Raw genomic sequence first — 25,178 nt, forward strand, 5'->3', positions numbered from 1 at the left:
CTCTTTTTCTTTTCTTGCAAGTATAGGTGATGGCTGTGTAATTGGGTAAATGTGAGAAATTATGTATATCATTTATAGTTCCCCCAAACCATCCACCCATAATCCTAGCTCTTTTTCATAAATCAGCAAGGTGGAGAGGACATCGAGAACCTAAAGAATCACAGATGGAAGAAGCCTGATGAATGTGAAGTTAAATGTACATTAATTAAAATTTAAATGATACCCCTAGGCCTAGCTTCTGGGTGAGTCCACCAAGCTTTGTACACACACACACAAAAAACAACAACAACAACAAACACACACACACACACACACACACACACACACACACACACACACACACGATCTCGCATTCTCAGGCTTAGCTATGGATGCATAATTTAAGCAATGGCTTTCCTTAATCACCAACATTCCCTAGCAGGTTCCCCCCAGAACCAAGGCCACCTGTTCCCCCAGAATGAAGGCTACCTGTACCCTCTTCAAACTTCCTAAACCTAGCTCTGGTCACACAGAATCTTCACTGACCCAGCCTGAGGCAGTCTAGAATCCTGTATCAGACACACAACCAAGAAAAGAAGTTACGATGTCCAGACCATGTCATAAAAGCACAAACAATATGAAAAGCTATGATAGTATGCCGCCCCAACCCACTAGTCCTATTCAAAGGTTCTTGCATGAGAATTACTTATGAACCTCAGGACAAAGAATTTAAGATAACAATAATAAGCTTCATCAAGGGAGTTTAAAGAAGACAAAACACACACACAAAAAAACAACCAACCAAACAAACAAAAAACAAAAACAAAAACAAAAACAAAAAAACAAAACCAAAAAACAGCTCAATGAACTTAAGGGGATTGCAAAAATGTCTCAGTAATGTACAAAACAATTCCATACCACTTCTGTTTGGTACTCTCTGATTCACGCTTGTAATTCAAGATGTGAGGTATCAGCTTCCTGTTTCTGCCACCAGGAACATCTTATTGCTATGTCCTCTTTCCACCATCATGGACTCAGATCCCTCTAGGACCATAAGCTCAAATAAACTTTTCCTTTTATAAGTTGCTTTGGCCATGGTGTCATCACAACAACAGAAAAGTGGCTAATATCAAAGCCTTACATCTAGAAAGGATCAAGGAGAAGCTGGATATCAGAACTTGAAGATAAAGTAGAAGAATTAGACCATTCAAACAAAGAATATGGAGAGAAAACACACACACACACACACACACACACACACACACACACACACACACACACACGGAACATGTAGGATTATGGGAGACCATAGAAAGACCAAGTCTTTTAATTATAAGCGTAGATGAAGGAGAAGAGACCTGGGATTCTTCCCAGATCACAGGAGTAGACTTGATTTTCAACAAGATCCTAGAAGAAAACTTCCCCCAATTCAGGAAAAACATACCCATGAAGATACACGAAACACACAGAACGCCAAACATACCGGACCAGAAAAAGAACTCTCCATGGTATATTACTGTAAGAACACTAACTGTACAGAACAAAGAGGGTGATGAAAGCTGAAAGTGAAAAACCACAAGTTGAGTATAAAAGGAAACTTATTAGAATAACAGCCAATTGATCAATGGAAACTTTAAAAGCCAGAAGAACCTGGAGCAATGGATGCCAATCTAGACTACTGTGCCCAGCAAAGCTATCCTCCATAGTTGAAAGAGAAAGCAAACCTTTCCATGATATATAAACAAATTAAAAGAACTCATGTCCATCAAACCTGCCCTGCAGAGAGTACCAGAAGCAATACTTTTGAATGAAGAGAGGAATTGGCATTTTCAGGTGGTCAGAGAAAGAAAACAAAGCTACACGTACTGAAACACAGCATAGCACTAAAAACACAAACAGTAAAACAGCTTAACAAGAACCAAACGACCTTTCAAAGGAAACCAACAAAGTAACACCAATAAACACACACTTCCCAATAACTTTAAATATTAATGACTTCAACTTCCTAATCTAAAGATGCAAGTTAGCCTAATGGATTAAGAAACAAAATATACCTTCCTGCTGTGTAAAAGAAATCCATCTTACCTTCAAAGACAGGAATGACCTTAAAGTGAAATGGAAAATAAGTATTCCACGAAAATGGAACTAGGGAGCCAGTAGGTCTCATTATCCGAATATCTGACAAGATAGACAGCAAACTAAAATAAAGCAGAAGAACTAAAGAAGGGCACATCATTTTAATTAAGGGAACAATTAACTAAGAAGATATTATAATCATAAACATGCATCAGATTCTGACACACCTAATTCCATAAAGACACATATTAACTTCAATTCAATAACAGTTAAAGACACATATTAACTCTAATTCAATAACAGTGAGTGATTTCAGTGCCCAATTTCTCCAAGACAGGTCACCCAAACAAAAACTAAACAGGAAAACAGCAAACTACATTAAATAAACTTAATAGATATCTATAAAATATTCCACCTAAACAACGTGGGCTCTTCTCAGCAGCCCATGGACATTTCTGTAAAATAGACCACCTATTAGAACACAAGACAAATCTTAACAAATTCAGAACAATTGAAATAACTCTGTGTCCTGTCTGACCACAGTGCAATAAAACTTAAAATTAACAGTAGAAGAATCTCTAGTAACTATGTGAACTCAGATACTAAATAATACAAAGAAGAAAGCAAGAAAGAAAAATTTAAATTTCTGGAATTAAACAAAAGAGAAAAATACAACACCACAAAACCTTGCAAAACCTTTGGGACACACCAAAAGCAGCCCTAAGAGGAAAACTTACAACTCTTAAGTGCTTACATTAAAAGAACACAGATAAATGACTTAACGATGCAACTCAAGAATTTGAAAAAACAAGAACAAAACAAAACCAAATCTGGTAGATGGCAAGACATGAAAAATAGAGCAGAAATTATTAGAATAGAAATGAAGAAAACAATTCAGAGAATCAGTGAAACTAAAAACTGGTCCTTTGAGGTGATAAGCAAGATTGACCAACCCTTGGCCCAGCTAACTAAAACAAAGAAAGTGATTGCCCGTATTAATAGAATTAGAAATAAACAGAGAGACATTACAACAGATAGCAACAGAATTCACATGGTTCCACCTTTAGATGAAGAGTACAGGTGGCCATTGCTTCCTAAGACAGAATCAGTCTTCTCCAGGGAAGAGCCCCAGATAGTTTATGTAATCCAAAGTGGTCAGCCATAAACAAATACACATGTGATGAACACTAAATGGACTCAGTGGATTGTGTTTATACATGTATGTGTGTGTGTGTGTGTGTGTGTGTGTGTGTGTGTGTGTGTGTAACAATAATTGAAGGCGAGGTCATGGATTTGAGAAGGGGGCACAGGAAGAATTGGAGGAAGGGGAAGGAGAACTGGAAATGATGTAAATATAGTACTTATTCATAACATTCTGAAAAAAATTAAAAAAGAAAAAGAAATTTTAAATAAAAATAGTTATACAGCTCGGCGGCGGTGGTGGTGGCGGTGGCGGCGGTGCACGCCTTTAATCCCAGCACTCGGGGGGCAGAGCCAGGCGGATCTCTGTGAGTTTGAGGCCAGCCTGGACTACCAAGTGAGTCCCAGGAAAGGCGCAAAGCTACACAGAGAAACCCTGTCTCGAAAAACCAAAAAAAAAAAAAAAAAAAAAAGAAAAGAAAAGAAACCAAAAGCATAAATAAATAAAAATAGCCACACATGATTAGTAGCTGTGGTGTTGGGTAGGTCACAGAGATTAGGAAATTTTCTTATATTGCACTGAGCCCCACCCTAAGCCTCTTAACTGTAATGAGAGCAACTTTAGAGAGACCGATGAGAAAACTTGCCTTCATCCATGAAACCTGTGTCAAAGCTGGTCCCAGATCATGTGTGATCATTCCAGAAGGCAGAGACTGGCAGATAGTTATTAAAAGTAGTCTGAGGAGAAATGGTTGTATTTCAAACAGTCTGATTTAGAATTTGTTGGGGCAAAAGATGTATGAGTATTTATTATGGATCTTTTGGAAACCTGAAGCGTGATGTGACCTCATTGTAACAATACTTTTATTTTATTTTATTTATTTATTTTGGTTTTTTCAAGACAAGGTTTCTCTGTGTAGTTTTTGTGCCTGTCCTAAATCTCGCTCTGTAGACCAGGCTGGCCTCGAACTCACAGAGAGATGCGCCTGGCTCTGCCTCCCAAGTGCTGGAACTAAAGGCGTGCGCCGCCGCCGCCGCTACCACCACCACCTGGCTATTTTGTAAATAGAAATAGAGAACTTTTAGTTATGGGACAATAACTAGAAAAATTACAAAATTTTCACAAGATTCTGGGAGTAAACTAAACCCTCATATGGACTAGAAAGGTCAGCCAGGTGGGAAATGAGGTCGCTTTGTGAGTACACCCTGTGGTCCCTGCCACAGCTCACCTTATATTTATAATTTTAAAGCACTTTGTGTCTCTAGAGAAGAAGATGCACTATCTCAAGTAATTCCAAACTCAAACATCTCCTTGTAGAATTTTAATTTTTACATCTTAAACTGTGTAGTCTATGCTTTTTGTCTCAGGTGGTCTTGGGGTGCAGAATCAGATACATACTGTATTTCGGGGTCTTATGCATGAGTGACTTGATAGAACTCTAAGAGCTAAGCTGGGTTCTGGGGGCACAGGAGCATGTTTCATGCAACTCTAAATGCACAGCCACACTGGAGTCTTGAGCGGCCACGGGCAGAACCCGCCTGGACCGGACCAGCCATCACTGTTGTTTTTGTTCTTTTATCTCACCGTCTCTGTGCTGATGTCCTCAGCCTATGCGGGGGGGGGGGGGGGGGGGGGGGGGGGGGGGGCACGAAGCCTCTGTCAGTCCTGTATTGCTACGCTAAGCCTGCTCTGCAGACCTACAGGATTGGAATCCCCTGGCAGCTTGTTAAAAACACAGACTCCCAGGTCCCAGTATTTCTCCTTCAGACTCTCAAAGGAGGGGCTCTGATGCACGTCTCAGTTTTGTTTCCTGTTGTTGTAATAAAATACCCTTACAGAAACAGTTTAAGAAAGGGAGGGTTCCAGGTTACAGTTCATCACTGTGGGGAAGTCGAGGCGGCTGGAGCTTGAAGCAATAAGTCACATGATGTCCACACTGAAGAGAAGAGAGCAATGAATGAATGCATGCATGCTAGCACTCAGCTTGTCCTCTCCATACTTACACAACCCAGAATCCCCTGCTCGTAGTTGGCGCCACTTTGAGGGGGTGGGTCTTCCTACCTCAGTTAAGCTAATAAAGACAATCTCCCCCAGATCTATACTGAAGGTTTTTGTTTACAGATAACAGACCTGACTTGAACCAAAAGCAATTACAAATATGTGGTAGAATTCATAGTCAAGTCTCACTGCTTAAATCAGACAAAAACTAGGCAGCCTCATAAGGTCTTTAGATACGGGAACTACTGAGTTCTTCTTAACTTGTTTTCAGTCTTTATGTGCCCGTTTAATATTCCAAGGCCACACACAGGGACCTTAATTCATTGAGGGTAGCCATGAGCCAGCCTGGGAGCTGTATCAAATTATTAATAGGCCAGCTGTAGGTACTGTGAAGCACCTGAGTGTAATTCTGTATTGAGACACCACCAATCGTCAAGACATCACAGTTAAGTGACTTAAATAAGAACAACACGTTTTCAGGAGCTGGAGGGATGGCTTGTGGGTTAAGATCCTGTACTGCTCTTCCAGAGGACCTAGATAGGTTCCCAGCACCGAGTCAGGTGGCTCACAATCACCTATAACTCCTATTCCAGGGGTTATTATGTCTTCTCTTGGTTTCCACAGGCACTAAATTCACATGCACAAATATATGTGTACATACAGTAATAATAATTGTCTGTTGGTTGTTTTTTTTTTTTTTTTTTTTTTTTATTTTTCGAGACAGGGTTTCTCTGTGTAGTTTTGCGCCTTTCCTGGGACTCACTTGGTAGCCCAGGCTGGCCTCAAACTCACAGAGATCCGCCTGGCTCTGCCTCCCGAGTGCTGGGATTAATGGCGTGCGCCGCCGCCGCCGCCACCACCACCACTACCACCACCACCTGGCTTATCTGTGTTTTAAAAGATGTTGTCAAGGATGTAGGCAAATCACAGCCCTGTATTGTTTTGAGGTGTGCAAAGTAATAGAGTAACTATGGCAAACTATGGAACAAGTGATTCTCAAACAATGAAAATAGAATCATCAGATAACTCCATGATCCTACTTCCGGTTATTTATTCAAGAGAACTGAATGAAGATCTTGAGATATCTGCATTCCCATATTCTATACACATCTCTTAAAATGGATACGATATAGAAATAACCTAATGTCAATCACCCTAAGAATGGATAAAAAAAATATGGCACATAGATACAGTGGACTATTATCAGGTTAAAGAGAAGAAATCCATATGGTGTATCCAACATGGATGGATGTTGGGGATATTATGCTAACTGTAGTAATGTAGTCACAGAAAGATCATGAAGTTCCTGAAAGATTGAAATCCAGATTCAGAGACTGAAACAGTGGTAACAGAGCCCAGAGAAGGTAGTCATAGAGTAGAGACCTTCTGTCCAACAGTGTACCTACCTACATTTAACAGTACTTTGTTGTGCACTTAGTTAAAGTCTGAGAGAGGTCATCTCATGTTCAGTCTTTTCCCCAGAACACACTCTCTCTCTCTCTCTCTCTCTCTCTCTCTCTCTCTCTCTCTCTCTCTCTCTCTCTCTCTCTTTCTCTCTCTCTCTCTCTCTCTCTCTCTCTGTCTCTGTCTCTCTCTCTCTTACACACACACACACACACACACACACACACACACACACACACACACACACACACACTGAAGACTGTGTCTTGAGAAGTTGTTACCCAGAACGTGTGAATAAATTGGAATGGCCTTAAAAATAGCGGAAGTCCGCATAGAGAGCAGAGACTTCTAAATGCCCCCCACCTATTCAAAGGGAATATGGTAGTGTTCTAGTTTGCTTCAACAAAACACAGACCAAAAGCAGCTTGGGGAAAGTGGGCTTATAGGTTATAGTCTATCATCAAGAGAAGCCAGGGCAGGGGCTCTAGGCAAGAACAGAGGGACGCTGCTTTCCCACGTTGCTCAGCTTGCTTTCTTATACAGCCCATGACTACCTGCCCAGGGATGTGCCCTCCTGCATCATTTAGCAGTCAGGAAAATCCCCCCTCAGACATCCCCATAGACCGGTGTGATGGAGGCAGTTCCTCAAATGAGATTCCCTTTTCTCCCGTATGTCTAGGCGTGTATCAAATTGACAAAAACACCCAACACAGGTGTCCTTACCAGGGAACAGGAAATAGTCTCCATGCTTGAGTGGAGCCTCCTAAGGGTAGGGAGCCTCCCGCAAAAAACCAAACGTGAATACAAAGGTGAAAGATGCAAAACTTTTTCAGGGAAAGAGTAGGTCAGTGAGGGGAGGGGGATGGGCAGACCAGAGAGACACAGACGCAGCACCTTCCTGTGACTTTATTAAGTCTGCCCAGGATGACTTGATCAACGTGTGTAAATTGCACTCTGCCTCCTCAGGCCAACTGAGGAATAGCAAACTGCATTCTATTACTGTCCTTCTAGTGAGAGGATGTTCTGTGACCATAAACTCAGGATGGGTATTTGAGGTAGGAGAGAGCCAATTGTAGTTTTTTTGTTTGTTTTATTTTAAGACAGGGTTTCTCTGTATTGCCCTAACTATCCTGAAACTTGCTCTGTAGACCAGGCTGGCCTCAAACTCACAGCAGTCAAACCACCTCTGCCTCCTGAGTGCTGGGATTAAAGGTGTGCATCACCACCCAGCGTATAGTTTTTTGTTTTGTTTTGTTTATGTTTCATACAATACATTTTGATCATATTCCTTCGCCTCCCCCAACAACTCCTCCCTCACCTCCCTACCCATGCAACTCCATGTTCTTGCTCCCTCCTAAAACAAAACAGAAAGTGCAAGTGTTTGCACACACACACACACACACACACACACACACACACACACACACACTGTGGAGTTTGATTTGACCATTCACACTTCTGATTTTGTTAGCCTTGTGGTAGAGATGCACAGCTCACGGCACTTACTGTCATCCTTTAGCTGTGCCTTTTGTTAGTTTGGGGTCAGGAGGGGACGGCTAACTGTATTATCGCCAGTTCATCCTTTAGCTGTGTGGCCAGGTTAAGGCCCAAGCTGTTCTTTTAGTTCATTTTAACTCAGCAGTAACAGGCGGTTTAAGGATTCCTTGATGAAATGTTAGTGCGTGAAAGTACTAACCGGCCTCTTGGGACTCTTCCATCTCTCCCAGTGGTACCTAGACAAGGTCAAATGAACAGAGAGAAAAGGACTATATCCCTCTAATTCCAACACCAAAAAAGAGCTTCTAGCACCCCCTGCTGTCTTAAAATAAAACTTCCTTCTGTTAGGTCACGGCTCATGTTTTATCGTGAGTAGGACAGCGTGTATCATAAACCAAGGACTGTGAACCGCACAGTGACTCAGGGAAATAAAGCTGACTACTGGGTGATGGTTTCGTGGTTATAGTGTTGGCCATCACAGCTCTGAACTGCATGAAATTTGCTGGTGCAAGAGCCAGAAAGTAAGCGATATAGTGATAATGATGCTAAGTAATTACTGTTTATGTGATACGTCCTCCTCTAAGTACTCTATGTGGACTTCCTCCTAAAACACAACCATGAATCTCTACGAGGTGTACCACATACTCTTGGCAGATGCGAACATTGCAACACGGAAAAACAGTAGGCAGTATCACCTGCTGAGTAATAGGACTAGCAGTTGAGCACAGCGGTTAGATTCACCGAGCCAAGAGCCCTCACCCAGGGATCAGCACCTCTCATGTTTTCAAGAAGACACACTGGCAGCGTCACTCATTTTCCTGCCACACCTGGCTGTATTCAAGAATATATTTTATTTATACAAGTAATATGTAGTAATCATAGCCGACACTTCCGTCCTGTTGTGTGCCAAGCACTCTTCTAAATGCTTTGCATAGGTGAAATCATTATTGCCTCTGCAAGCCTGTGGAGTAATTAATTTGAATGCTCATCTTACAGGTAGGGAAATAGTTAAGTGACTAGCCAAGAGCACACAAGTAGGGAATAACGGAAGCTGTGTAATGGACCCAGATAGTCTGGATGTAGAATCTGAGTACCATACTCTAATGCTTAGAAAATTTGATTCTAAAATAATACAATTATGTTTAGACAGAATACAATTTACAGAGATCTGCGTGGCAGAGTTAAGATCAATTTAAAAAAACTGTTCAGGTTGGATGAAAGCTTAGGAAAAGACTGCTTTAGTTGATTTCTACTTTGGGTATCAAGAGCAATTTTGTGAGCTGACAAGGTGGCTCAGGAGATGAAGGTGTTTGCGGCCAAACCTGACAACCGGAGTTCAGTCCTGCACCCCCATGTAGTAGAAGGAGGGCCAGCTTCTGCAGTTGTTCTCTGACCTCTAGAGTTGCGCGCGCACACACACACACACACACACACACACACACACACACACACACACACACACACACATTTTAAACAACAAAGACTCAAATAAAGATCCAGATTTTTCCATCGAGTGTCTTCTTGAGCAGTCTTGGTTGTTGTAGATTGGATAGAGGGAGGTGGAGTGCATGGATTCTTGTTCTCCAGAAGGGCTGCGGAATTATGCTCTAAGTGTGTGTGTGTGTGTGTGTGTGTGTGTGTGTGTGTGTGTGTGTGTGACTTTAAGAGAGTTTTAAGCAATGTTCGCCTTCTAAGTGTTTCTACAATTTGTAACACTGAGGAACATTAGTAATAATGAGAACCGAGCAAAAGACAGCTGCTTATTACTCATAAGAAGAGAATTCCCAATTTAATCAAATAAAACATTCGATTCACTCCATTACTGCAGGAGCTAGCAGTGATAGTTAATGCCACCTAGTGGTTAGAATAAGCTGTGTTTCCTTAGTCTGCAAACTATAGAAACTATCCTCAGTGAGTCTAATTCAGGGGAAGAAGAGAGTGTGCATGGTAGCCTGATAGCCAGTTCTTTTGAGTGACCCAGCCTCTGCTTTCTACTTGGTTTGCAGGTGACCCCAGCTCCCTGTCCCTAATCTCTTCCCCAGCAGCTGCTGTAATACCTCCTGGGTTGTATGGGGGCTGCAGAGATCTTCCGGGACTATTTTGAGTTGAAGAGGGCCAGCTGAGCTCTCACACAGGGCGGGGTGGGAGCAGGCTGATGTGAGAAGAGCCGGTCCCGACTGTGATGCCAGTTTTGAAAATCTGTTTGCATTTCCTCCTTGTTCATTTCTGTTGACCTTGGAGTGACTTTGTGAGTCCTCCCTTACTTACCCTCCTCTTCTTCACATCCTCCAGTTTGTGCACAAGTTCTCCACAATCAAATGCCGACCCATCTCCAGGTTCTTCAGTGGGAAGTCCCCTGCACACACCAGTCTTCCTGAACTCTGCACATACACAATCAGACCTTTAAAACTTGCTTCTTTTCGTTGGTGTTGTTAATCCCCATTCAGTATTCCCTCACTGCAGTCTCAAGTCTTTTCTGTCTCTTCTAGAATTCAGACAAACCACAAACACAGGCTCCCCTTGGAACATCTGTTGCTTACCCCTTTAATTTCCATCCATACTTGACTCTGCTGGCCGGCACATCATCAAAGAGTATCTGCGTTGCTTGGAAATATTTCATGCATGTACCTGCCATTTTACTTATTCATTCATTCCTCGGTTCTTTGCCTTGCCTAGGACATAAGTACTATTTAGTCTTCAACTGCCTGCCACCCACTAAACTAAGCCAAATATAGAGTGTTCTCGGCTCCATTCACTTCCTTCCCTGAGGTCTGCCACCACCAAGGGCACTGAACTGCCTGCCCACTTTTGCCTGTTTGTGTGTGTGTGTGTGTGTGTGTGTGTGTGTGTGTGTGTGTGTGTGTGTGTGTGTGTGTGAACTCAGTGTAAATGACTTTTGTAACATTCTTTTGTTGTTTTCTGCTACAAGAGGACTGAGACCATCTTTGATACCTTCCAAAATTGTTTTCGTGATATGGCTTATTTGAACTTGTGTCCTTGTCCGAAGAGTTATATTTTCCTTACTTAAAGAGAGAAAGAACACACCTGACCGTTTTATCAAGCACTGCATCTTTCTAGATATGCTACTTAGAATTTTGCATATACCTTTTATTTAGAACCTAAAAGTCTGGTGAACAGAATGTAGACATTTCTGGATTAGGACAGCTGAGGTCAGAAATGTTTAATAAATTGTGTGGCTTTAGATAGCAAGTCAGCATTTGGACCTAGACCTATCACTCCCAAGCTCATGTCCCTTTCACGACACGACCTCTGCTTTAGTCTGGCTCTTCCCTGTGTGTGCTGTAATGATGCTTTGCATTCCTACTTTCTCTCCAAAGAGAGTCTGCTCTCAAGAGTGCAGAGGGGTTCTTTTCCCATCATTTCTGTTGATGTAGTAAGTTAAATGCCCCAACAAAAGTAACTCTAAGGAAGGAAAGGTTTATTTGGCTTACAATTCCAGGTTTACAGTCCATGGTTGTGAGAATATCATTGCGTGAACTTGAAGCATCTAATTATATTCACAGTCAGGAGTAGAGAGAAAATGAATACATACATGGTTACTTGTGCTCAGTCTCTTTTCTATACTATATACTCCAGGATCCAGACATAGGGAATAGTGCTGCTCACAATGGGCAAGTCTTCCCACCTGAGTTAATGTAGTCAAGACAATTCCTCACATACATGCCCACAGTCCAATGTGCTCTAGATTGTTCTTCACAGAGATTCTCTTCCCAGGTGATTTGAGATTGTGTCATTTAAAACTAACTGTCTACCTGGCTTGGCATTCTATTTCCTACACCATTTTCTGATCCATGTTTAATCAGGTGTATTCATAACTCATCTGAACAATATAGAAGCAGAGCAGGGGTCCCCACTGGTCATTTTGCAATTTACTGGATCTTAAGACCATTTTCTAAGGTAGATGTGCCCTGAGCCCTGTGGATAAATTTTACATGCATGTTGAACTTCTTACACTTAGTTGAGAATGTTGTAGGTCGAGTTTTCCTGTCCCAACATCACTCCCAAAAAACCACTCAGAAGCTGAATATTAATTGTAAACGCTTGGCCAATAGCTCAGGCTTGTTACTAGCTAACTCTTACATTTAAATTAACCCATATTTCTTATCTACACTCTGCCAAGTGGCTTGGTGCCTTTTCTCAGTACGACATGCTCATCTTCCTTCTCCCTAAGTCTCCTGGCAACTTCAGACTCCACCCTTCTCCTTCCCAGCATTCTCAGTTTGGCTTGCCTAAGATCTTCCTGCGCAGCTATAGGTCGGTCAGTTCTTTATTAACCAATGAGAGTAGCATGTATTCACAGTGTACAGAAGAATGTAAATGATCTCAGTGACCAGGGGGACTTGAGAGCACCTAGATTAACTAACTGCAGAAAATATTTATACACATTCGGTGAAAATGTAAATTCATGTTTGTTTGTTTCCTGTTACAGGGATTCCGAGCGAGCCCTCGGCACATCAGGAGACGAGTTGCTGCTGCAGCTGCAGCTGCCCGGCTAGAAGAAGTGAAGCCCGTGGTGGAGGCTCACCACCAGAGTGAACAGGAGTCATCCGTGAAGAAGCGAAGAATCAAGAAAAACAGCCGAGTGCAGCCAGAATTTTATCAGTCCGTTCAAGGTGCTTCCACCAGGAGGCCTGTAAGTAGAGAGCTATCTTCAGTAGCTAGAGTTTTCCTGCCTTGCCCACAGTCAGGACAAATCTTTGTCACCTGCCAGTCCCACAGCTGCTCAGACCCAACCAAGTAAACACAGAGACTTATATTACTTACAAACTGTATGGCCGTGGCAGGCTTCTTGCTAACTGTTCTTATAGCTTAAATTAATCCATTTCCATAAATCTGTACCTTGCCACGTGGCTCATGGCTTCACATGCTGCTTGTCGTGGCAGCGGCTGGCAGTGACTCCTTCCGCCTTCCTGTTCTCTCAGTTCTCCTCTCTGTTAGCCCCGCCTATACTTCCTGCCTGGCCACTGGCCAATCAGTGTTTTATTTATTGACCAATCAGAGCAATTTAACATATAGACTATCCCACAGAAGTCTTCTGTAAGAGTGTTAAATACACATGCAAATGGCGAAGTCACTCTCTCAAATAATTAGGCTAGTCTGTTGTTACCCCTATGGAGTGACTGTGTGTTCACATGAAGGAAGGGATAGGGTTTCTGAGAAGGTGTTGGAGAGAGCCTTGCCAGAGGCAAGAACAGGTCAGTGTCACACAGACCTGATCTAAAACCTAGGGGATTCCCGGTGCCCTTGAAGCCGTGGTCTAGAGTGAGGATGGGGGCTCCAGAGTTAGCAGGCTGAGGTGTGTTAATGACATCAGAGCAACGGTAGAGCCTGGATCATGAGGACAGGAGAAGCACCGAAGGGGAGGTGGAGCTGGACTCTGTGGAGGTAGTTGATCCCCTTCCAGGAGTCTCTAGGGATGGGAAGAAGGTTCAGCTTGCCTGTAAAGCCAGCTCAGGGTAACTCTGGAAGACCTTCTAACTGTGGCCTTTCGGCTGTAGGAAGGCAGGCACTCTGTTCTCCCTAACTGTAGTGGTTTGAATGAGAATGACCCCCATGGGCTCATATATTTGAATGCTTGGTCCCCTGTGGATGGAACTGTTTGGGAAGGACTGGGGGGTGTGGCCTTGTTGTAAGAGGTGCGTCACTGGGTATGGGCTTTGAGGTTTCAGAAGCCTAAGCCATTTCCGTTTAGCTGTCTCTATACCTGGTGGTGTTGTCTCAGGATGTGAGCTCTCAGCTACCACTTCAGTGTAGTTCCTGCCTGCCTGCCTGCCTGCCATGCTCCCTGCAGTGATCACACACTCTAACCCTCTGGAACTGTGAGCCCCAAATTAGATGTTTTCTTTTATAAGTTTCCTTGGTCATGATATTTTGTCACTATATAAATATATAAAAGTAACTAAGACATTAACCAAGTGTCCTGTATGTCTGTGGACATCAGCACTGCCTTCCCTGGAGTGCTGGGGCTCAGCTGGAGGCTGATCTCCTCCTCATTTTCTCAGCACATTGTTCTAGGTGCTCTGATGGTTTTGTCTTGGTGGGTTCTGACACATGGAGTTTTTCCTGACCAACACTGTGATAATTAAGGATTTGAGCCATGGGAAATGCTATCTGAAAAGTAAAAATATTTCTTAACTGCAATAAATTTGTATTGTTTTAGGATTAAAAGGTACGTTCTCGTGGTTCATCCTTACGTTATGTTGAGCCTGTTATTACCATTTTCTGTGCTGACAACCTAAGGGAACCGTCAAGATTTGACTTGATAATGCCTCTGCAAACCATAGAAACACAGATGCCATTCCATAGGGGTCACTGGGTGGCAGGCACATGTGGAAGTCGGCTTAGTGACGAGGTTGGCAGAAGGGTCCTGTTTCTAATGAATCATTTGCAACAGAAGCACTGAAGTGCACTGCTTAATGATAGGGATGTGTTATTGGTGATTACAGCATACAGAAGGATTGTTAGGCGGGGGATGATGTGTTTATCGAGAAGAGACAAAGGAGTACAGAGAACTATTTGAATGTGTGGGGATTTTCATAAGAGAAACACGTACAAAAGGAAACTGGAGAGGTTAACTGGGGCCACACCAGTTCCAGACAACCACTGGTTTAAACTCGATTTACTTCACAGAGAAAGCCAGGTGAGTATAATGATTTTAGGAAGATTGAAAATGGGCAGTGTGGGCAGTAGTGACTACCACAGAAGTCTAGGTGTTGGGCCTCAACTCCGACATCGCTGTGAATATAGGAAACCTGAGGATGGCCTTCACTGCGCTCTTTTCTGCAGGAGCAGCTGGAAGGGAGGGAGACTGGAGGAGGGGGAGGTGAGTGAATAGCGGAGGCTACCCACAGCCTGGTGATGCATCCTCCCCCATCTGATTACATCTCTAATAAGTTGTCTAGGAGACCAGACATTGTCTGGAGGCAGTGAGGAGACTGTTGGCTCCTGGTTTCATATGGTTTCTGTGCGAACTTCTGAAGCAGGCTGGCCGCTGCTAACATTTCCCCGTGTTCCTGTCATCTGTAGACTGAATGGTTCGTGTCCTCTAATGGGTTTGGTTAGCTGCAGTCAGCAGTACCTGCTACGGCCACCCTCTTCACCGCGGGCCCAAACCTGTTCTTCTCACTTCTACGTTTGGAGAAAGTCGGTGCTACCACATGTCGCTGCCCAAACAATCTAGCTGTGGCTTGGAGGTGGGATGAGATTGCATCAGGTTGATTACACAGTGAGATCCCATCAGATGAGATTGCCTAGTGAGCCAGGATTATCTGGGTGGCTTTAGGTGAAGCACTCCAGGCCTTTCTGGTAGCAGTTTTAATAAGACCTGTGAATGAGAAAGACGGGTAAAGTAACTTCAAAGAAGAACCGGAAAACGTGACGGTGACTGAGGCTGTATAGCTCAGTGGTCAGGTGCTTGCCTGACTTGCACATGGCTACGGGTTTGATCTCCAGCATGCAAGGAGGAGGCAAGGAAGCCATGACTGTGCCATTTCTGCCAGCTTGTAGTAGGACTGACTTCCTGACGACCTGTCATGTGGAATGCATTTGCCCTTCGTGGCCTTGGACTGCAGTAACAGACTGGCTTACTCTGAATTCATAATTTATACTTAAGTGTGCCTATAAGCTGTATAATGGGGATCACTAATAGAAACTTAATTAATAATACATGGACTTCTTACGCCACTCCTTTGGGAAATTAGATGTCTCTAAAGCTGAGCAGACAGCCAGTTTATCCTGATTTTCTCTCCATAGATGTGTCTTGAGATTTATTGTCTATCTTAGGGTCTGTCACTGGCATATTTAGAGATCTTGAACCACGCTGGAGCAGGAAAGACAACTAGATCTAGCTCCTTTCTTGTGCTTTAATATTTTTGACAGCACAAAACACCTTTTGATTTCTAAATGCTAGAGTCCTTAAGCACTGCATGAGTCACTTTTTCGTTGCTGTGAACCACGTATCCAATAGAAACGAGGGGAAGGCTGTATTTTGTTTGCTGGTTTCAGAAGCCTGTGCTCCATTGCTGGGAGAGGCATAGCAGAGCAGCCCAGTCGTTGACGGTGGGAGCATGATCACACAGCTCAGGCAGGAAGGAAAGTGCGGGCTGGAGCCAGGGCAGGCAGCACCTTCAAAGGCTAGTCCCCCAGTGAACCACCTCCTCCAGCCAGGCCCTGCCTCCTACACTTCACAGCCTTCAGACAGAGCCACAGGCAAGGCACTGCACTTTCAACATAGGATTCTGTAGAGGACGTTCCAGATTCAAATCATAGCGGGTTTCATTGTTGTAATGCCGAGGGAGACCTGGATCCTTCCATATTTGCCTCCTGGTTCCTGGTTGTGTTCCCCGAGCTCTTTCCTGCTTTTCTTCTCACTTAATTTTCCCAGCAGTCCCTGGGCAAGTGCTCAGTTTCCAGAGAAAGAAGCTTGCCAAGCTTATGCACCTGGTAGAAAGCAGGGCTGACATTTACACCCAGGTTCTCTGGACTTGAGAGTGTTGAAGGGAAAAGATGAGAAATTCTGCATGTCCACATTTCTGATCAACCCCCCTGAATATTTTAACCACAGCAGGTTTCAGTGTTTCTATGGCACAATGACCGATGCTTATACACGAAATCTTTGGATTTTAAACAGTTACATCAGTCAGCCGGGCGGTGGTGGTGGTGGTGCACGCCTTTAATCTCAGCACTCGGGAGGCAGAGGCAAGTGGATCTCGGTGAGTTTGAAGCCAGCCTGGTTTACAGAGTTGAGTTCCAGGACAGCCAGGGCTACACAGAAAAACCCTGCCTCTAAGATGGATGGACGGACAGACGGACGGATGGACGGACGGATGGACAGACAGACATATGGATGGACAGACAGACAATTGCATCAGCCAAAACCTATTGTTAAATGACAGACAGACAGAAAGACAGAGAGACAATTGCATCAGCCAAAACCTATTGTTAAATGACAGACAGACAGACAGAGAGACAATTGATCAGCCAAAACCTATTGTTAAATGATGCTAAAAGCAATTACTAAGCCCTAAACCTCATTTTTGCTGTGCATCTTATTGGCCCGCTCTTCCTGTGACAGGGAACCCAGGAAATGGGTTTTGAGAGATATGACAGCTCTCAGTCACAGGGACATAAAGGGTCTAGAATTAAAAAAAAAAAAAAAAATCTATTCCGCAGAGTCTAGTTCTTTTTCAGTATTGCAACAGGAGTGCCTCCATTTCTGGTTTAGAATTAGGCCTCTCTGCACCTAGCTGCTGATGTTCCTGCTTCATCCTCTAAGCCGTAGCTTGCTTCCCCTACCTGGCAGGAACATCAACTAGGAGCTCCCCTTTGTTTTCTTACTTCTGAGCTCCTACCACAAGCCAGAAACTGCTTTACTGAGTGTGAACATTTTGATTCAGAGGTTGGTTAATACAGAGAAGAAACAGGCAGGCTTAGGCCCAAGGGGAAGAGAAAATGTTAAGTTTGCAATGACTGCAGGATCCCCTAAATGAATGTCTGTCTTAGAAGACGTGAGTCTGGATCTGGGAAACATTTGTACAAAGATGCAATCAGATGCATGACCTGGATTAGGTGACCCAGGAAGTGAACGCTGAGAAAGAAGGACAAGCTAAAGTTTGAGTGTCTGGTGTGGGAGTTTGGGAAGAGAGTTGTTAAACTGAATTAAGCTTGGCCGAAAGCTGCTTCCGAATACGTTTTCAGTTTGTTTCAAAGGCTTCTCTGTACACAGTGAACTTTCACTTAGCTTACGTGGAGAGATCCATGTAAGAAGTAGAGTTCAGCCAGTCACACAGAGGAGCTCCAGGAAGTGACAGGCGGCCAGCTTTCCAGATCAGACGCAAACAAGGTAATTGCTGGTTCCTGTACCTCACTCTCCTTTCTGTATCCATTCTATCTTCTTCCGCTGTAAGTAGAACCTGAACATGTGACACAGGGAAACATCATGAGTCAGTTCTGTCTGGCACCTTGACCCTGGAATTGCAATTAATGCTTTTTATGGTTCGGTTTGCTTTGCTCTTAGCCGGGTGTGGTGGCATACGCCTTTAATCCCAACACTTGGGAGGCAGAGGCAGGGGGATCTCTATGAGTTTGAGGCCAGCCTGGTCTATGTAATGAGTTCCAGGACAGCTAGAGCTACATAGTGAGATCTTATACCTTCCCCCCGGGGGAAAAAAAGATTTGGTTTACTCTGTTCTTGTAACAGGAGTGTGATTCCCGGAAAACCTCTAATTCCCCCCACTCTGGAAACAGAAATAGCTTAAGCAGGGATGGATCCAGGGCTCTTGACTTTGATTTCAGAATATCGTATTAGATCAAGAAAGGCCGTTCAGGTAGAGACCACGTGGCAGGAGAGGATTTCCGGGCACATTGATTACTCCTTGCCTCCTTCTGTGTCCGCTGTGAACCTGTCCTTGCCTTCTCCTCTTTTCTGTGGCTTGCTGTGACGCCTCAGGATGTTTTCCTCCTGTTTGACTGCACTGCGCCTTGGGTGGTTGTCGGCTACAGGGTGCTTTGGAACATTGCATAGTCTCAAACTTTTGTAAGATTTTAGCACGTCTTGGTCAGGCTTGCAGACCAAGCACAGGTCCTTGATCTTTATTATATTGTTTTAGAAATGTGGCTGGGTGTCGTCTCTCTGTTCTTTTCCTGCTTATATTAAGTGGACTTCCCTTTCCCTTTCCTTTTCAAATATACAGGACTGGGCAGCTTTATTTGCATAACCTCAGGACACTTCCGCTTCAGTGGAGGCTTGACTGTTCAGTCCATACTTTGGTAATTAATCAGCAAGTACAGGGTTCTGCTTACTTGGCCTCTGCATTTCTCTCTCTCTTGTTTGTTTTGTTTTTCAAGGCAGGGTTTCTCTGTGTAATAGCTTTGGCTGTGCTGGAACTCACTTTATATACCAGGCTGGCCTCAAACTCACAAAGATCCACCTGCCTCTGCCACCTGAGTGCTGGGATTAAAGGTGTGCGCCACTACCACCTGGATGCCTTTTTGCATTTCTAAGGAATGCATTTATTGGGAGAAATCAAAATTTCTTTTGGTAAGGGCCTAACAAGAATTTTCATTTTAAAGATTTATTTATTATTTATTAATTATTTTATGCGTTGGGCATTTCACTTGTATGTTTGTCTGTGGACTCTGAGTACAGTGCCTGCACAGGCCAGAAGAGTGCTTCAGATCATCTGGAACTGGAGTTACAGTGAGTGTTGGGAACTGAACCTTGATCCTGTCAGCAAGTGCTCTTAGCCACTGAGCCTAAAAATAATCTCATTAAATGATGCCCAATCAGTTTACCAAGTTTTTGTCGCTCATTACTATGCTAGACTTTTCAGGTTTGTAATTAATAGATATTTCTAAGAGATTTCACTTATCTGAAAAGGCTATCAAAAGTCTGTAAATAATTGCTGTACAGCATGCAGGACAAGCAAGTTCTACTCCATCAACAGTGCAAATAAATACATTCTTTAGTCTCCCAAACTATTCACGAAACCCAAATGTGCTTGGTAAAGGGATTCGTGGGCTTCACTTAGAGACCAGAGTCATAGCTTGGAAATGCTACTTCTCGGAACATTTTGACCATGGCAAGGCTTCCTGTCCTTTGTTTGTTTGTTTTCCTTGTGTTCGGGGCCACCTATTACCTTAAAAAATATTCCTTAGGTGCTAAGCAAAATAAACTTTGAACACCCTGTCATGTACAGTTCCGTTTTTGTGGACAACTGTGATCAAACAATGTACACTTCAGTTTTTGTGATCAAAAGGCTAAAAAGAAAGGCCCCTTCAGAGCTGACCTGGTTCATCATTTTACCTCCAGGCAGAATGATTGGCAAACTGCTCTGGGAAGAGGAGTCTCCAGCCCCTCCCCCCCCTTTTTTTTTTTAAAATGATGATAGCCACAGATTCTCTTTTATCTTGCTATTAAAGGCTTAATAGCCATCTTTACCTGAGATTTGATCATACTGGGTTCTTAAAGATTAAGATAATTTCTTGTGTTACAGTAAAGTGGATGAAGTTTAGCCCCTCTGTGTTGTTCTTGGTTCTCATGAATCAAAAGCTACAGAGCTCGGGAGAATGTGAGTGAGAGGTCCTGGGATTTGTCGGCACCTACTTCCAAATTCTCTTTCCCAGGACTTGAGGCACAGAGGCCTCTTAGTACCTAGCCTCTTAGAGCTATAGTTAGTGTAAGGTGTCCGTGCTTCACAACAAGGCATCGTCCTTTCTGCATTCGGTTTTATATCTCTGGACCTTTTTTCTCATGTCTGTTTCTTAACTTTTCATATATTACCTACTTCAACACCTCTAAACCACTCTAAAGGGCTGACTTCTTTCAGTATTACCCCTTTCCAGTTCTAGGGTGATAATGTGGTTCAAGAAAATCAAAGTATGGAAATTGAACATATCCAAACAGAATTTAGCATGAGCCCTGGAAGAGCAGAGGTCAGTTCTGGAAATGACAGTAGTGTTTCAGGAAAATTATTTCTTGGCAGTAGCTCTTGGTAGTTAAGTAGCAATTGCTGTTTTCAAAATCTATTCATATTCATTATCTTATTTAGCCTGAAGTCACCCTGTACGTTGGGTAGACTACATTATTTACTGACTTCATAAAACTGAGTAGGGAGTGGCCAGAGGTCATATTGCCAGATAGAGGCAGACATCTCCCATCCTTGTGATGTGTTTTGAGGAGTTCTCCCTCAGATAAGACTTGGGAAATTGGGACTGAGCGATTTAGGGGAGAAGAGTGTAGATGGATGGGGGTAGGGCAATTAGTCATCTTCTAATGTGACTCATTCTTGAGAAGTACCTACCTATATATCTTTGAGATCCAGATCACGGCCTGCATAATCTGTGCTGGCCCCTCGGGGCTACTGTGGGCTGACACTCTAGAATTAGCAAGTCCACTCTGCTGAAGGATGTGAGGGGCACGCCTCAGACTCCACACATCATCACACTCACATATCACATAGTAACGTATGCAGTCATCCCCGGTGCTGGGGGTGGCACCGAGCGAGACTCACAGTACCAGCACTGATCCGTCCACTTGTGCAGCTCTGCATCACCAAGATGGGTGAGGATCAGGTACCTAGGTTAATCTGATCTTAAAATTAAGTTTAAAGCCCTGTGCACTGTTGTTGGGAAAGTCAAGTGGTACAGTAGCTTTGGAAAACTGTGACAGCTCTTAAAAAGAGAAGAAAAGGTAATCCCCTTCTAGATTACACCTCACTGAATTGAAAGGTTATAGAGAGGTAGTGTATGTTCATGCCTGTGGCTGTGTCATTTATGGTAACTAGAAATACTACAACTTCTGTGTCCATTGATGGATTCATGGATGACTCCAATATCGTAATCATACACACACACACACACACACACACACACACACACACACACACACACACATACACACACACACACACACACACACACACACACACACACACACACACACACACCAGTCTTAAAGGGCACAGGAATTCTGAGGCATGCTGCAGTATGAGCATACTTTGAGGCTATAATGCTGAGTTACAAAAGACACAAGGTGTGTAGATGGGTAATGGGAGCTGTTTAATGGGTGAGGTTTTAGTTTTGAAAGGGAGAAAGAGTTCTGGAGATTGTTTGCACAAAATATGAATATACTGAGCACTTCTGAATTCTATTCTTAGAAGCTAAATTCTGTTGTGTGTATTTTACTGGAATTTAAGAAAATTACATTTAATTAGGACAACTATAACAGAGGAGTCAGGACATTTGCTGAATAAAGATCGCAAATAGTAAGAACACGATGATGCACACTTAGCTTATTTTAAAATGAAACTGTTCTCAAGCACAAAAGGCATAGACTGTACAGGCAGTCATTCCAGGAAGCAAATGCTAAGTCATAGACCACTGCTACTGGAGGACACTTCCTTCTGCATCCAGTGTGGGCATGGCTGACTGAATAGCAGATCATGTCTCAGTTACTTTTCTATTGCTATAAGACACGATGACCAGGGCAATTTCTAAAAGGAAGAGTTAGTTAGGTTTACAGTTTTAGAGGATGGCCATGATGTAGGAGAGTGTGGCTGAAGGCAGGCAAGTCAGTGGAGTCATAGCCAAGAGCGTACACCTTGATCTACAAGTACTAGGTAGAAAGAGCTAAATGGGGATGCAATGGGCTTTTGAAACCTCAAATTCCACCCCAGGGATACATCTCCAACAAGGCCATGCCTTTTAATCCTTCCTAAACAGTTCCACCAACTCAACACTAAGTATTCAAACATATGAGCCCATGGGGACCATTCTTATTCAAACAATCACATATGAAAAGACATGGTATGAAATGATATGAATGGAATGATAGTTGACATGTCATTATTACCAATAAAGCAAGAGAATCTACTTATAGTAAACTTTTAGTTGAAGTTTTAAGTGTTATGGTGCCATTTATGTATGAGTTAAAGCATTATGGCATAAAATATTAATGCAACAATTAAATTTGAATATCAGTTGAAAAGATTTTATTACTTCATGATCATGTTGTATTCTTACACCAAAAAAAGTTGAAAGATTTTATTTAGAAAATAGGTAACGAGATATAAGGAATGAGGTTTTTCAGGGGAAAGGAAATTTGATACAAAATCAGAAAATTTTTAAGAATTCTTATAATTCGAAGCTTGAATTAGAAATAACAACTTGAACACAGAATTAATTTGTTTAAAACAAATGTGCACTGAACATTTGGAGACAATGAATAATTCTCTAACATGCCCACAATCTGATATCCCATAAAATCTCTGTGAGTGTGAGCACGTGTGTCTGTGCACATGTGTGTGTGGGTGTGTGCACATGCATGTGGAGGCTACAGGTTGATACAGAGTGCCTTCCTTGACTGTTTCCTCATCTGCTCTTTTTTCAGCCAGGACTTCCCCCTGAGCCTGGGCCTCACTGATTCTCCTAGACCTGCTAGGTAATGAGTCCTGGAGATGGAGATCTTTCTGTGTCCACCTCTCTCAGCAACCAGGTTATGGACTTTCATGGCTGTACTCAGCTTTTATATGGATGCTGGGGATCCAGACTTAGGTCTCATGCTTGCACAGTAGGTGTGTTATGAATTGAGCCATCTTCTCAGCCCTCTTTTTACTCTTTTGAAAAGGAGAAACTTATTATAGTTTTTATTTCTGTAGCTCACCCTCCAGAAGCTCCTGAAATCAAGCTGGCTGCTGTTCCTTAGGAATCCGAGCATTCATATGGAGAAGAGAGAGCCTCACTTCTGTTCTGCCTGGCTTGAGATTTAGAATTAGTTGAACAAGTAGCTAGCTGTGTTATAGTTTGCTTTTGTTTTCAGTTGAAATGCTAGGCACTATCGATTGGAGCCGGCTAGCCTCATCAATAGGCAGACAACTGAAGAGGATAACTGCCCCTCTTCCAGAGTCCATCAGTGGCCAGTGTTCAGTAGGGAATACTCCTTCACTGTGATTGACTGTTGACAGGTCGAGTCTTGGGCAGGTCCCTTGCAGGCAGCTGCAAGTGCAGCTGCTGTGAGATCAGGATTGCATTGACTCTGCCGGATGTCATCATTTTACAGCCCTTCTCCCTCCCTTCCAGCCCTTATGCTATGTCTGCCCCTTCTTCTGTGATGTACTCTGAGTTGCTGAGGCCCTTGACCGCCACTGTTCTCAGCATCTTGAGCAACCATACCTCTTCTGCGTTCACTGCCATTCAATGTGAAGAGAAACTTCTCTAATTAAGGCCTCATGCAGCATTTGTCTGAGGGTAAATATAAGTATCTAGAAGGCAGATTGGTGCTACGTCATTTTCGCGAAACAGCTGTGGAAATTTCCCCCTAAGATGTCCTCTGCTGTACATTTTTGACTGGGTTTACAGTACTAGGCAGGAATTCCTCTTGTGGAACAGGCCTTAAATCCAGAGAGTGGTTGGTTACCTAGTAACAGCCATGGCACTGTTACACCAGCGAGCCCATCTTGCCTGATAGGTTGGTGGTTATAGTTCACAGCTGGGTGGGATTGTCAATGCCTTTTTCTTGTCCAGCAGCGTGTATGGTACCTTCTGGTACTATGAAAGTTAGCTAGCAGGGAGAAGCTTATGCTCAGGATCCTCCTAATTTCTCTTTTTCATGCAGCCATGGTGTCTTGTAATGAATGCAGTCTCATAATCTAACTGAGGTGGGCAAACAAGAGAAATGGCAAGATCAGTACTGTTTTGGGGTCCTCTAGGGCTTCAATGACCAACACCTAGTCAAAGAAATGAAAGGGGCTGGAGAGATAGCCTAGTGGTTAAGAGCACTTGTTGCTTTTTCAAAGGACCCAGGTTTGATTCCCAGCACCCACATGCCCTCTTCTAGCACTGTGTGTACATGGTGCACATATAAATATGCAGGCAAAACACTCATACACATAAAAATAAGTAAATACACCCTTGCAAAAAGTAAATGAAAGGCTTTTATGATAAAAAACTTTAAGACACTGAAGGAAGAAACTAGGAAGACACTAGTAGATGCAAAGATTCTTTTTTCATACTCATGGCTTGGAAGAAATAATGTTGTAGAAATTACCATCCCACCAAGCAATCTAAAATTTAATGCAATCCTAATAAAAAAAATTCCAGGGTTGCCTCACAGACATAGAAAAAAAAAAAAAAAAAAAACCAAAAAACCGGGGTTGGGGATTTAGCTCAGTGGTAGAGCATTTGCCTAGCAAGCACAAAGCCCTGGGTTCGGTCCTCAGCTCTGGAAGAAAAAAAAAAAAAAGAAAAAAGAAAAAAAAAACCCTTAAAATGTATGTGTAAATACAAAAGGCCAAGAATATCCAAGACAATTCAGAACAAAAAGAATATTATGGGGAGGTCTCAGCATACCTGATATAAACCAGTAGTTTCAATACGTGAAATCCAGGGACAGAAGCATTTGTTATTTGCTATGGTTGAAAATATAGTTGACAAAATCATACTGCAGAAAGTTTTACGACAAAACCCCTAGTCCCTTCAACCAGTAAATGATTAACCTGCAGAGAAAGAGACTCCAAGATCTGTGAACCATATGTACCATGCATGCAATGTGTGGATGAACACACCC

At 43.0% G+C, this 25,178-nt stretch overlaps 1 protein-coding gene across 24 annotated transcripts in view; it reads left to right on the forward strand.

The window, feature by feature from the left end:
- Dst (dystonin) overlaps positions 1–25,178 on the forward strand; it is a 434,856-nt gene that overhangs the window by 51,231 nt on the left and 358,447 nt on the right. For all 24 annotated transcript variants that reach the window (XM_076558452.1, XM_076558433.1, XM_076558438.1 and 21 more), the window contains exon 3: positions 12,546–12,749. In XM_076558452.1, the coding sequence (XP_076414567.1) occupies positions 12,546–12,749 (204 nt within the window). The remainder of the gene's footprint in view (positions 1–12,545; positions 12,750–25,178) is intronic.

The sequence above is a fragment of the Peromyscus maniculatus genome, chromosome 21, assembly GCF_049852395.1.
Source record: "Peromyscus maniculatus bairdii isolate BWxNUB_F1_BW_parent chromosome 21, HU_Pman_BW_mat_3.1, whole genome shotgun sequence".
Taxonomy (NCBI): Eukaryota; Metazoa; Chordata; class Mammalia; order Rodentia; family Cricetidae; genus Peromyscus; species Peromyscus maniculatus.